At 44.7% G+C, this 13,207-nt stretch overlaps 2 protein-coding genes across 4 annotated transcripts in view; one reads left to right on the top strand and one right to left on the bottom strand.

Moving 5' to 3' along the window:
* Window positions 1-9,485, top strand: part of rhbdf1a (rhomboid 5 homolog 1a (Drosophila)) — a 42,095-nt gene extending 32,610 nt beyond the window's left edge. For all 3 annotated transcript variants that reach the window (XM_062531660.1, XM_062531659.1, XM_062531661.1), the window contains 11 exons: window positions 571-825; window positions 2,072-2,183; window positions 2,324-2,398; window positions 2,573-2,734; window positions 3,112-3,212; window positions 3,663-3,726; window positions 3,841-3,935; window positions 4,140-4,215; window positions 5,202-5,302; window positions 7,893-8,046; window positions 8,313-9,485. In XM_062531660.1, coding sequence (XP_062387644.1) covers window positions 571-825; window positions 2,072-2,183; window positions 2,324-2,398; window positions 2,573-2,734; window positions 3,112-3,212; window positions 3,663-3,726; window positions 3,841-3,935; window positions 4,140-4,215; window positions 5,202-5,302; window positions 7,893-8,046; window positions 8,313-8,732 — 1,615 coding nt within the window. In that variant the 3' untranslated portion in view covers window positions 8,733-9,485. The remainder of the gene's footprint in view (window positions 1-570; window positions 826-2,071; window positions 2,184-2,323; window positions 2,399-2,572; window positions 2,735-3,111; window positions 3,213-3,662; window positions 3,727-3,840; window positions 3,936-4,139; window positions 4,216-5,201; window positions 5,303-7,892; window positions 8,047-8,312) is intronic.
* Window positions 9,486-10,341: 856 nt separating this feature from the next.
* Window positions 10,342-12,386, bottom strand: aanat2 (arylalkylamine N-acetyltransferase 2). Its single transcript, XM_062531076.1, has 3 exons — window positions 12,221-12,386; window positions 11,386-11,540; window positions 10,342-10,647 (listed from the first exon to the last, which is right to left on the bottom strand). The coding sequence occupies exons 1-3, from the start codon at window positions 12,384-12,386 to the stop codon at window positions 10,342-10,344; spliced, it is 627 nt and encodes a 208-aa protein (XP_062387060.1).
* Window positions 12,387-13,207: the final 821 nt, after the last annotated feature.

Here is a 13,207-nt window from a genome sequence, read left to right as displayed (position 1 = left end):
GGCCACGCGTACACAGCATGCTGTACCTGCAGGGGAGAGTCCTTACAGACAAACACAGGGCTGCTGCGTCACCAGAGATACTAGAGATGTAAAAGTCTAGCTTCAGAAAGTAAAAGTCCTGCCATGTATTGGTTCTACCTGTGCAGTTAACTTAACACAGGTGATTTCACCAATTACCTGATCTACCTGGCTCAAGAGCTGTGCAAATTACAATCAGCTGATGAAGCAAATGGTTGTGACAGAAATGTGGCAGGACTTTTACTTTCTGAACGGCTTTACTTTACTGCCGTTGTGTGAGACAGATGGACAGTTGTCACTATGCTTGAGTGCTATCTATTTGTCCATCTATCTATCTGTCTATCTATCTATCTGTCTATCTACTGTATCTATCTATCTATCATTCTTTCTATGGTTCTATTGTATTGTTCTGTCTGTCTTGTCTTTCTGTCATCCTATCCATCCATCCCCTTGGGGATCAATAAAGTATCTATCTATCTATCTATCTATCTATCTATCATCCATCGCTGAAGCTCTGTATCTCTGTCTGTGTGTGTGTGTGTGTGGCTGCAGACCTCTGGAGCGCGGCTGGCGTAAGGCCAAAGAGGGAGCTCCGCCGCCGCCTCCGAAGGTGCGCTTACGTCAGGAGGTGGTCAGCGTGAACGGTCAGCGTCGGGGCCAGCGCATCGCCCTGCCCGTCAAGAAGCTGTTTGCCCGCGAGAAGCGGCCGTACGGCCTGGGCATGGTGGGCAAGCTCACCAACCGCACCTACCGCAAGCGCATCGACAGCTACGTCAAGAGGCAGATAGAGGACATGGACGACCACAGGTACCACACACACACACACACACACACACACACACACACACACACACACTTCTGCCCTGTAGCACTTTATTTGGATACAGGTACCACACACACACACACACACACACGTCTGCCCTGTAGCACTTTATTTGGATCGTAGTCTGCCTACAGAGACTTTACAGAAGGGTTGTTGAAATTCAAGCTATTGAATTATCGGTATTAAAGATCATCGTAGAGGTATCAAACACCACCATAAAACTACTATAGAAATGAACAAGGGTGAGTGTTTTTGCAACAGTCACTGCGTCATGAATGACAGTACATGTGGTACAGACATACACGTTCCCCACCTCCACTGCCCTGTATTCATTAGAACTGCTGGCATGACCAGACCAGACCAGAAGTGGGAAATTATACAAGGTGTGTCTGTTGGAATTTGGAGGAGTTCATAGCTTTCTGATATGTCAACAATACACACCCTCACATAGGATGTGTGTAGAACTTGTAAACAGTTGGAGGTTTCTACAGCAGCAGGCACAGTTATGTATGCTTGTTAGTCTTTTTCTAACTCGGAGTTGGGCACACCTGTTCCTGTGCCTGCACTTTAGATTTCTGCATATCATTATATAGTTATATTTTTATTAGTTGTAATTCATTCATCCCTAATCAATGCCATTAGATAGAACAACACAAAAGGGGAAGAACAGGGTTATGTTTTGTAATATTAGACACAACGTTTAAAAAAGAAAACATACACATACTGTAACATACATAAACGTCGCTCCATCTGTTCATGAATTTGTATGGGACATTTGGTCCCCCCAATTGACCCTGTGGCCACAGCCTCGCTGTAGAATAACATGATGAAGCATTACCAATCAAGATAACATCAAAATATGAACTGCTGTATCTACTAATCAATGGATGAAAATGAAAATATGAATTACTTCCAAATCTTTCAGGCCACATCTGATTATGATTAGCCATCATGCCCATTACGCCGCCTCTGATTGATGACTGTCACTCAAGGATGACATGAACTTAAAAAAACATATGTGCCATTATTGACCATTAGCTCAGTCACTAGCTGTAAAATTCATTGCAGCCTTTTGCGATTTGGCAATTGCGATTTCGATTTGATTGTGATGTATCTTTCAGCCCTATTTTACATCAGTAGGCCTATATATGTTTATGTTCATATTTTTTATATGTTGTTTGTTATATATGTTCTGATGTGTTTTCTGCTGTGTTTGTTGTCCCTCGCCAGGCCTTTCTTTACGTACTGGATTACGTTTGTGCACCTGCTCATCACTATCCTGGCTGTGTGCATATACGGCATCGCTCCAGTTGGCTTCTCCCAACACGAGACTGTCGATTCTGTGAGTCCCCTCTCCTTCATTGAATTGCACTGTCTGTGAAGATTCACACTCAGAGAAGTGAACTATGGAGAGTTTTAGTTCACTTGGTATGACTCTGTTGATTTGTGCTCTGTTTGTGACCTGTATGTTTTCCCCCCCAGGTTTTACGAAATAAAGGGGTTTATGAAAATGTCAAGTTTGTGCAACAGGAAAACTTTTGGATTGGACCAAGTTCAGTAAGTGCCTAATTTTCAGATTTCTCACACTGCTTACTGCACATTCCTTACCATCATCCAGTCTAGAGCAGAGTTGTCCTTCACTGTGAAGCCCACCTGGAACTGCGCACTTGTTAACCAGTAGGAGTGAATTTGTGTTTATTCTCATTGTGTGTTCTCCTGTTTCGCCCCTAGGAGGCGCTGATACACCTGGGAGCCAAGTTCTCGCCCTGCATGCGACGGGACCAGGAGGTGCATGACTTGATCGAGGCGAAGCGCGCCATCGAGCGGAACTCAGCCTGCTGTGTGAGAAACGACCGATCGGGCTGCGTGCAGACCTCCGAGGAAGAGTGTTCAGTGAGTCAGTTAGCCCGGATACAGTCCTTTACACACTCTCATACACACATATACATACACATGTATATACACACACACACACACACACACACACACACACACACACACACACACACACACACACACACACACACACACACACACACACACACTGCTATCTTATTATTATTAATAACTAAAAGCTAGTTCACAAACAGAATTAAGCTGCTTTGCCCATTTAGTCTCTGTATTCAGTTATACTGTACATCATTTCTGACTCTATTTCTCTCCTTTATCTCGCTCGCTCCACGTCAACTTTTCTTCCTCTATCTCTCTCTCTCCCTCTGTCTCGTTCTCTCTCTTTCTCTCTCTCTGCCTCTACTGTATATATCTATCAGAGCACATTGGCTGTATGGGTGAAATGGCCCAGGCATTCGAGCACCCCACAACTGGAAGGGCAGGATCGGCAGTATGGCTCAGTCTGCCACCAGGACCCCAGGTGTGTGTGTGTGTGTGTGTGTGTGTGTGTGTGTGTGTGTGTGTGTGTGTGTGTGTGTGTGTGTGTGTGTGTGTGTGTGTGTGTGTATGTGTGTGTATGTGTGTGTGTGTGTGTGTGTGTGTGTGTGTGTGTGTGTGTGTGTGTGTGTGTGTGTGTGTGTGTGTGTGTGTGTGTGTGTGTGGTCAGCGGCACTGCCACTCCAGTTCACTGCTGACCAGCATGGAGAGAGCCTGTCACATTGGGTTCACTATTAATTTGTATTGTTATTTATTTGTATGTCGCTTTGGACAAAGGAGTCTGCTAAATAACAATAACAATAGCCATATGCCCAATACTATAGTTACAGTACATGTCTCTTCTCCTGTCTGTGTATAGCTGATGCCCTTGTGTCTGTAAATGCTTGTGTGATTTGGAGTATATAGTGAGTTTTATTGTGTCTTGAAAATGCAGGATATGTATGGAGCCAGCCTCTGTAGCGCCACACGACTGGCCTGATGATATCACCAAGTGGCCCGTGAGTATGATGGATAGTACTCATATCGGATGTATGCGTATGACTGCAAAAGTGTCACTCTCTCACCCACTCCCTCACATCTGTGTGTGTGTTTGTGTGTGTGTGTGTCTGTAGATCTGCACCAGGTACAACACGGGTAACCACACCAATCTGCCTCACATCGACTGCACCATCACCGGACGGCCCTGCTGTATCGGCACTAAAGGGAGGTGAGTGAGGACCTGCCACACACACGCACACACACACACACACACACACACACACACACACACACACACACACACACACGCACACACACACGACAATTCCCAGTATTTGATGATCGAGCCTGTGTTATTTCTGTGTCTGAGTAAAGGGTTGGTTTTGATTAGCTGCTGCTGCTGCTGATGCTTGTGCCTCTGCCCCTGTTGTAGGTGTGAAATCACCTCCCGGGAGTACTGTGACTTTATGAGCGGCTTCTTCCATGAGGAGGCCACCCTCTGCTCTCAAGTAAGCTCCAGCAACCCCTCCCCCAAGCCCTGGTCTGTTCAGTTACAAAACACTTGATCAAATATTGTGTATTCCTGTGTATTATCCGCATTGTGTATAGATAGATAGATACTTTATTGATTCCCAAGGGGAAATTCAAGGAATAGGTGTAAGCCGCAGGACAGTGTTTTATGCAAGTTAAAAGAAACAAAATCATATTTAATATACCATATTAACGGCCCCCGTGTACTAACCTCATAGCTGAAGAAATTTTGCAAAATCAATCTGTAGTTATAATAGTTGGGAAAATTACGGTACACTTTCACTGAGAGACGTTTGGAGCTTACAGAGCCTGGCTCAAGTCCTGCTGTGTTACTTATTTCTCAGTCACCAGGGCGAACGTCTCAAGGTCTTTAAACATCTCGCCTCCAACTAGGTTAATGAGGCTGTTGATTTGAGAGTGGAAGAGAAACCGGTTGGTGTGTGCGGTAGATTAAACGGCCCCTAATCAGCATGAAGGTGGTATTCCCCCCCCCCCCCCCCCCCCTAATCCCATCTGAGTTGGCAAAACCCTTATTTGTCTGAGAGGGCACACAATCCTAATTCATCTGAGAGGGCACGTAATCCCTGCTGTGGGGCAGTTGATCCGACGGGGGCAAAGTGTAGGCTTGATGTTAAGACCTTGGCTCCTGTCTGCCAGGGCAGGGGATTGAGGAGTGACTCAGGAGCGTGACGCGCCCTTAAGACCCCTTCACCTCTTGGCACCCGTGCCAGTCAATAGGACTGTTTACATACAGGGTAATATGGACTCTGAGATGTAGGTGAAGCATACATGCATGCCGCACATATGGAAATGACATATGCTTGGTGACATCTGGTTTTTTTTTTTGTGAATCCCTTTTTATTTGACACAGCAAGGGACTCTGGGAATGTAACTAATGGTCTAGATATAAATGAGAATTTTTTTTTTAAATTATCTTGAATTTGTGTGTCTGTGGTGTGGTCAGGTGCACTGCATGGATGACGTTTGCGGACTGCTGCCGTTCCTCAACCCTGAGATCCCCGACCAGTTCTACCGGCTCTGGCTCTCGCTCTTCCTGCACGCTGGGTGAGTGGTCGCCTGCCGTCTCCATGGAGACTCATGTCCGTCAGAGGGCTATAGGAACGGCGCTCGGAGATCAACGGCATCTGTGTAGCCTCGTCACAGGCAGGCACACACACACTCTGGTGTGGAAACAGAGAGGGTGCTGGTTAAGTGTAGCCTTGTCATACACACACACATACTGTGGTGTGGTAGTGGGGGGGGCGGGGGTGTTATTGAGGGACGTGTTATCTGGTAGTGATACCCACGTTTTTCAAGCAGTTTCTAACAAAGACAAATGCTGTCTAATTTTCTCATGGCAAATAGGAATGCATGAATATCATTGACATGTTTTTTGGTCAAATAAAATTTAACACTTTTTATGCAGCAGATATACTCTGCAGATATTTAGTGAAAACAAGTATACAAAATGTTATTAAAGTTGTTGTTATTGATGAAAAGGATTACAAAAAGTAGGCAAATATCAGTTCCCTTGATAGTTGCACAATAAGTGTGTGTAGGCTACTGTCCAAATGCAGCTAGAGAATTGTTGGAGCCAGATAATTAGAAATATCAACCCTTATTTCTGCCGGGGAAGTTGAGACGTTGCTTTCATTCATTTAAAAGTAAGCGAATGCGAATGATCACCTGCAGAAGTTGCACGTGTTGCGCCTCTGCTACGCACGTGTCCACTAGGTGGAACACAACTGTTTTCTCTAGCCAGGATGGTGCTCACGCTGCAGTGGTGTTCCTTTTGACACATTTGTTAATGTGAGCTGCGCATAAAGCTCTTTGGCGAGCTGCTGTATTAAGGCCCATCTGACAGTAATGCGGCGCGGAGATTTGCTTACGGAGCTGTGCCTCAGGAGGAGTAATCACAGCAAAGTGCCTTCTCTCACACCCGGGCTCAGCGGTATGACTCACTTAAGCTGTGAGGCACGTGCCGAAAGCACACACACACTAACAAAATATCCCACACACTTTGTTGATTTCGTCAAACAAGACAAATACAGATGATGTTGGTTATAGTTATTATCACAGTTGAGCGGACGAGACAAAAACATTGTTTATTCGTCAAAGTTATTATTATAGGCGAGAAGACAAAAAATATATTCATTATAGATATTATAGTTGAGAAGATGAGATGAAAACAAAATATGTTTGTCAAAATTATTATTATATCCGAGAAGACAAAACAAAGACTAAATATGTTTGTCAAAGTTATTATCAAAGTTGAGAAATCTGTTGATTAGTTCATTGATTAATTCGATTAGTTGTTTAATGGATAAAATGTAAAATAGATAAATAACTATAGTGTGGATCTGCGTTTACCAAAGCCCAAGATTATGTTCTCAAATGCCTTGTTTTGTCCACATGCCAAAGGTGTTCATAGAGGAATAAGTAAAACAGAACTTATTCTGCTAATAATATAGTGTAAGAGGCTGCAATTAGAGAATTGTATTAAACAGTTAATTAAATAAGGAAACAGTTAATTAATTAACGGTTGTTAATTGATGTTTGCAGCCCTAAAACACACCCATGTCAATGTACACACACACACACACACATTTGAATACTTTTATTTGGATCTCAACACAAGGGAGGAATTACAGATCCAAACAGTAATGGAAACATGCTGCAGGTTTGTGCAAAATGCGATCAGACATGGTACATACTACTATCTATGGGTAGATATGACATCTTCGTCTCCAGATGGACAAACTACCTAATATAGCAGAGATTGAGCAGTACTTTAAAAGTCTCTTTGCACTTGGTTTGCATAGCCCACCCAGTTGTAACCCCCGCAGAGCAAGCTTATGCACATGACCCAGGCTTCCAAATACAAGCACAATTGATTTACAATGAAAACCAAGATCCGTGATCGTCTCAGTGAGTGGCTGATATTTTAACATTTTTGAGTTGAAACAAGTGTCCATGTATAGGTCAAAACAGCATCCAATTTCAATGGACACACACACACACACACACACACACACACAATTTACAAATCCAAAAATTGATAGAATTGTGTTTTAGTTTTTATAGTTTGGTTTTAGACAGGTCTGATCAAACACAGAATACATTGTGCTATTTTAATATGTTCTGCACTGGTTATTATGAGTCACCATGTCGTTGTAGTCTCCACTAAGATATAATATCTATTACTGCAGAAGTGGAACCGTACTTTGCTAGTCTTTTTGTATTCAGTGCTTAGTCCACACAGTTGTAATCCACATAAAACATGCTCCAGACTGTTAAACACCAGATCGATAAGATTGCATTAAAACCCCGGGTTTCTGATATTGTCAGCAAGTGGCTGATATTTCAGTAGCTTGGAGTTAAAACAAGGGTCCATGCACAAATGAAAAGAACATCCTATTTTAACAATAGTCACATCAATATCTGGGGGTATTTGAAATATCACACACACACACACACACACACACACACACACATACACACACACACACACACACACACACACACACACACACACACACACACGTGCACACACACACACACACACACACACACACACACACGCACACACGCACGTCTGCATTGCCAGTAGATGTTCTAATGTCTCTGGTGTGTGTCTCACTGTCTGTGCATGCAGGATCCTGCACTGCCTGGTGTCCGTGTGCTTCCAGATGACCATCCTGAGGGACCTGGAGAAGCTGGCGGGCTGGCTGCGCATATCAATCATCTACATCGTCAGCGGCATCACAGGCAACCTGGCCAGCGCCATCTTCCTGCCCTACAGAGCTGAGGTGCGCTCACGTGATGATTTCCTAGACAGACCATAGACACAGATAGGTTGAGTACGCTGTTAGGGTGGCAGCTGGATTTTGGATAAAGGGCTCATCACATAAAGTTTAGGTCTAATGTATTAAAACATGTTGACAGTTGCATTTCTTGTGTGTGTGTGTGTGTGTGTGTGTGTGTGTGTGTGTGTGTGTGTGTATGTGTTTGTGTGTCTGTGCTTGCGTGTGTGTGTGTGTGTGTGTGTGTGTGTGTGTGTGTGTGTGTGTGTTAGGTGGGGCCGGCGGGCTCTCAGTTCGGCATCCTGGCCTGCCTGTTCGTGGAGCTCTTCCAGAGTTGGCAGATCCTGGAGCAGCCGTGGCGCGCCTTCACCAAGCTCCTGTGCGTGGTGCTCTTCCTCTTCGCCTTCGGCCTGCTGCCGTGGATCGACAACTTCGCCCACCTGGCCGGCTTCGTCTCGGGCTTCTTCCTCTCCTTCGCCTTCCTCCCGTACATCAGCTTCGGCCGCATGGACATGTACCGCAAGCGCTGCCAGATCATCGTGTTCCTGGTGGTGTTTACGGGCCTGTTCGCCGGCCTTGCGGTGCTCTTCTACGTCCACCCCATCAAGTGCGAGTGGTGCGAGCTGCTCACCTGCATTCCCTTCACGGACAAGTTCTGTGAGAAGTATGACCTCAACGCGCACATCCACTGAAAGAGGCGTGTGTGCCGGGAGACAGCCACCGGGCTGGCGGGGGGGGGGTTCGGGCTCGTGGGGGTAACGTGCCCCACAGGACGGGGAGCGAGAGACCACCCTCCTCCTCCTGCCCCCCCCCCCCCCTCCCCCGCCGCCATCACCATCGAGGGGCTGTGCCTGCTCCTGCCTCTCCTCTGTAAACTCTTGACTCTATATGCTTGTGTGTCTTTTTTTATCAGCCACGTCTTGAATGCCACTCTCACTGTCGTGAGGACTTTTGTTTTGTTTTATTTTGTTTTGTAAAAGAAAAAAAAAATAGAATCCCCAAATAATGTCACTCTTTTTCTCAGTAACTGAGGGGGGTGTCTCTTTGTCAATCATCTGTGAAACAGAAAAGAAAATCATAAACCCTTACGTTCACAATCAATGTAATGCCTGTAGGATTGAAGGATTGAAAAACAAATTATGTGTCTCTTTTATGTTGTGCTAAGGTTGAATGGTTTTCAGAATCATTTATCAAATCTAACTCGCTCACTTGTTCAGGCAACCTCAGAATCCAGGGATAAAACACACCTTACAGTTAAAAAACCTTTGGTGCCTTGTTGATAAATGTACCTACTACTGCCAGATTTTCGTTACATTTTGAGCACTCAAATGGTATCCTTTTATTTGTTTTATTGCTTCTGAAGAAGTGATGATGGATTGCATCGGGGTAGTGTTTTAACTACCCACTTACTCACTTGTAACAAAATACAGCTGAATGCAAAACAACATTGACTCTGGTTATCTGTTTTTACCTGGTCTGTAATATTGCAATATAGACTATTCAGTAGCATCAACGGTAGCACAATGTGAATATAAATGATGTCAGAATCACGAGAAATGGTATTACATCTTTATTAGATATATTAACATCGCAAATAGAAAGACAAACTTTTACAAGAGATATGGTCAACATAGATTAGATTGTTAAATACAGTAGTGTACACTGGGATTCTGTGTATGAAGATGGATGACTTATTTGAATGTGATTCCTGTGAAATCAAGACAGACTTTTTTTTTACAAAAATAAAATAATTTGGACATAAAGTTAGTACTTACTAACTGAAAATAAACACTTGAAATGCAATGCAACATGTGTCTTAGGATATGATTATGGTTTAAAGTGCTCTTGAGTGTCTGGACAACCAAAGAGTGGAGAATATTCCATTATATACAATTTTATACATGTCTATACATACAGATGTATACTGTACATACTTCAGCAATGAACAACCAACTCCTTCTCTCCAACTCTAACAAACATTCATTATCTTCATTAGTTTATATTGATCACGCATGTATAGCCAATAGATATACGTGGGCCTTGTGTAGCCTACTGCAGCCTACTGCCAGTCCTCTGCTGTGCCGTGTGTGCAATGGGGATGCGTGAGTGGCCCTCGCCACGTGAAGCGGAGAGGGCGACCGGCAGCGTTCTGGGCCGTCGTTGGAGAGTAGGAGGGGTCCTGTCGTTCACGACTGAGTAAGTCCCTGATGCTGATGATGTTCGCTGCGGTCAGAGTGAGTCTCTACGGTCCGCCCAAGTGGGGGCGCCCTCCGGTTCTGTCCGGTCCGGTGCGTGGCCTTCTCAGCAGCCGCTGTTCCGCCGCGCGTAGGCCAGGCCTCTCAGCTGGTACTCCATCTCGTGGAAGGACATGTTGCCCACGGCGATGGCCGACGTGCCCTTGTCCTTGAAGCCGGCCTTGAGGTAGAAGGGCACCAGGAACTCCTCGCAGATGAGCAGCGCCCGGTGCAGGCCGGGCAGGCAGCGCAGGTACTGCAGGTAGCGCCACAGCAGCACCGAGCCCTTGCCCTGCTGCCGGCAGTGCCGGTGCACGGACAGCACGTGGATGTGGACGGTCGGACTGTCGGGGACGTGAGTGGTCATGGCCTCCTGGGGTCACAGGACAAAGAGAAGGACTTGGTGAAGAGGGCTGGACATACAGTACATGGTTAACATTCTCTAAAGGCTATTTAGAGTCCTTTTAAGTCCTTCCTTTTAAGGATAAATGTATACACAATAAGGTGGATGAGAACAGTATGAGTTCTCTCAGGGTGCAGAACAGAGGGCTATGAAGTAGTCTTTTGGAGGAGCTTAACTGCTCATTGAGTCATGGTAGTGAAGGTAAGTGCATGTGTTTATGTCCAATGAAGGCAGACAATGTACAGCCCTGAAGTCATTTGATCTATTGTCTGATTTACATTGAAGTTATTTTTTCTGACTTTTTTTCCACTTGCACCATCTTTATCAATCAAATAAACAATCGTGGGTAGTATAGATCAATATTCCTTGAAGTTAGAAGCCAGACCTACTACACAGAAAGCCCTCTGATTGGAATAGTGCTGTGCCATAAATAGCCTTCGCTGTTCACTATCCTTTCACTTTGGATGACGTGAGTAATTCCTCAGATGTCAGATGGAGGCCTACAAGTGTGTGACTGTGTGACTGTTGTAGTGTTATGTTGCTATCAGATCCCGTCTGTGCAAATGTCTTAAACTACTGCAGATAACTCATTTATCAGCTTCACAGCCATTTGCTTTTGGTTGATATGACTGATGATAATTGTGTATGAGACTGCATGAGAGTGTCGTTTAGTGACTTTCCGTGTGGTTGTGACCGTGCTGCTCTCACCTGCGCGAGCTTCTCCTTGCCCCAGCCTGAACCGATGATGAAGGCCACAAGCTGTCCCTCCTCGAACCAGCCGAGCGAGAGCTCCGGACACTGGCTAAGGAATACGAGCACCTCGTCCAGAGTGAGTGGACACTCGCCGGACACAGATACAAATGCTGGGGTGGGGGAATGACACAAACAGGAAGCTTAGTTAGCTTAGCTGAGTCACCCTTCAGATGCTGGATTACAGACATGTTTACTGAGTTTGCCCCCCCCATGCTGATTAGTTTGGTAATAAACTGACACCATTCCACAATCACCTACATTTCAAATTCAGATTGAAAATGGCTAAAAAAAATACTTTACACTCTTAAAATGATTGTGTTGTCCCTATGTGGACACAGAGATGTGTTAAAAAAAACACAAGTTGTGCTGTTTTCAATAGATTCATTTAAAGAGTGAACTTGAATGGCATGAGACTGTCATGAGTATGTTGGAAAACACACCATAATTGATGTCATAGATCAGTTTAATTTATAATTATATTTTACCATGATCTAATTGACTATAATTCATATTGAATGGTAATCATTGGTACACTAAGCGCAAAGACATCAACCCATAACATCCTCTGCCATATGATAATTTCACTTTCCTAACATGTGATAATGTGAGGAAAATCGAAGACATAAATTAAATCTACAATATCAAGTACATGTTGATATGTCTTCTAACAACTTCACACATAATGTAAAATCAGTTATTGTAGCTTATTATACAATTATCCAAATATCCAGGTTCAACTACTGATAGTCTTCCCATTATAGACAGCATTTTCTTTTCTTCTTTTGCTTACCTTCTCTCTCAATCTCGAACACACTGATGGCATCTTGAGGGGTCAAGTTGCGGAACTCGCTGGCAGGTAGCGTGTGCCGCCGCTGCCGTCTGGGGCTGGACACGCCGATGGGCGTCTTCAGGAAGAAAGGCTTGAGGAAGGGTGAGCTGCAGACTTTCTGAGCCATGGCCAGGAAAGTGAAGAAGAGCTGAACCAAAAGGCTGCTTCACTGAACAAAACGTGCTCCTCCTGCTCCCTCTGTTGGGACTCTTCAGTACTCTTACTCTACAGACTGGCCCTGTCTCAGTCTCTGGACGATGCCTCCTGCTCTCACAGCTCTTCTTATACAGGCTATAAGAACATGCGCAAGCTAACACTGCTCCTCTGAATCAGCCAAACCAGATGATTGACTCACCTCTTTTTGGTTGTATATTTCACAATGTCACCTCTCTCTCTCTCTCTCTGTTTCTCTGTCTATCTCTCTCTCTCCCTCTCTCTTTCTCTGTCTGTTGCTCTGTCTTCTCCTTCTCTCTCCTCCTTGTGCCTTTATCTCCGGTCTCTCTCAGCTCGGACACAGTGGCCTTTATTGGCCCTCCTGTTGATCTCTTAATGGGGTCCAGCCCAGTAGGGATGACCGCAGGGTGCACGTGGCATCTCACGCGAGCTAAATCTCCTGGGGTGGCAGGTGACCACTACGCCCCCTCTAATGCTACATTACATCAAATACAGTGTGCCGAGAGTGCTTACCCTAAGCTTATGGGTGCACACGCCACCGGCCAAATGTTCTTAATTAATGACTTTAAAAAAATAACTTGGAGGCCAATGGAAACCAGACTCCGAGGTATTCAGCGACCACAAACACTTGAGAGTAAAATTTGCCATGTAGTAGTGTGTACATGTACCTGTCTAAAACCAAACTATAAAAACTAAAACACAATTCTATCAATTTTTGGATTTGTAAATTGTAAATGTGTGTGTGTGTGTGTGTGTGTGTGTGTGTGTGTGTGT

The sequence above is a fragment of the Sardina pilchardus genome, chromosome 3 (assembly GCF_963854185.1).
Source record: "Sardina pilchardus chromosome 3, fSarPil1.1, whole genome shotgun sequence".
In the NCBI taxonomy this organism is placed as follows: Eukaryota; Metazoa; Chordata; class Actinopteri; order Clupeiformes; family Clupeidae; genus Sardina; species Sardina pilchardus.
This window is presented reverse-complemented; position numbering and strand designations above follow the sequence as displayed.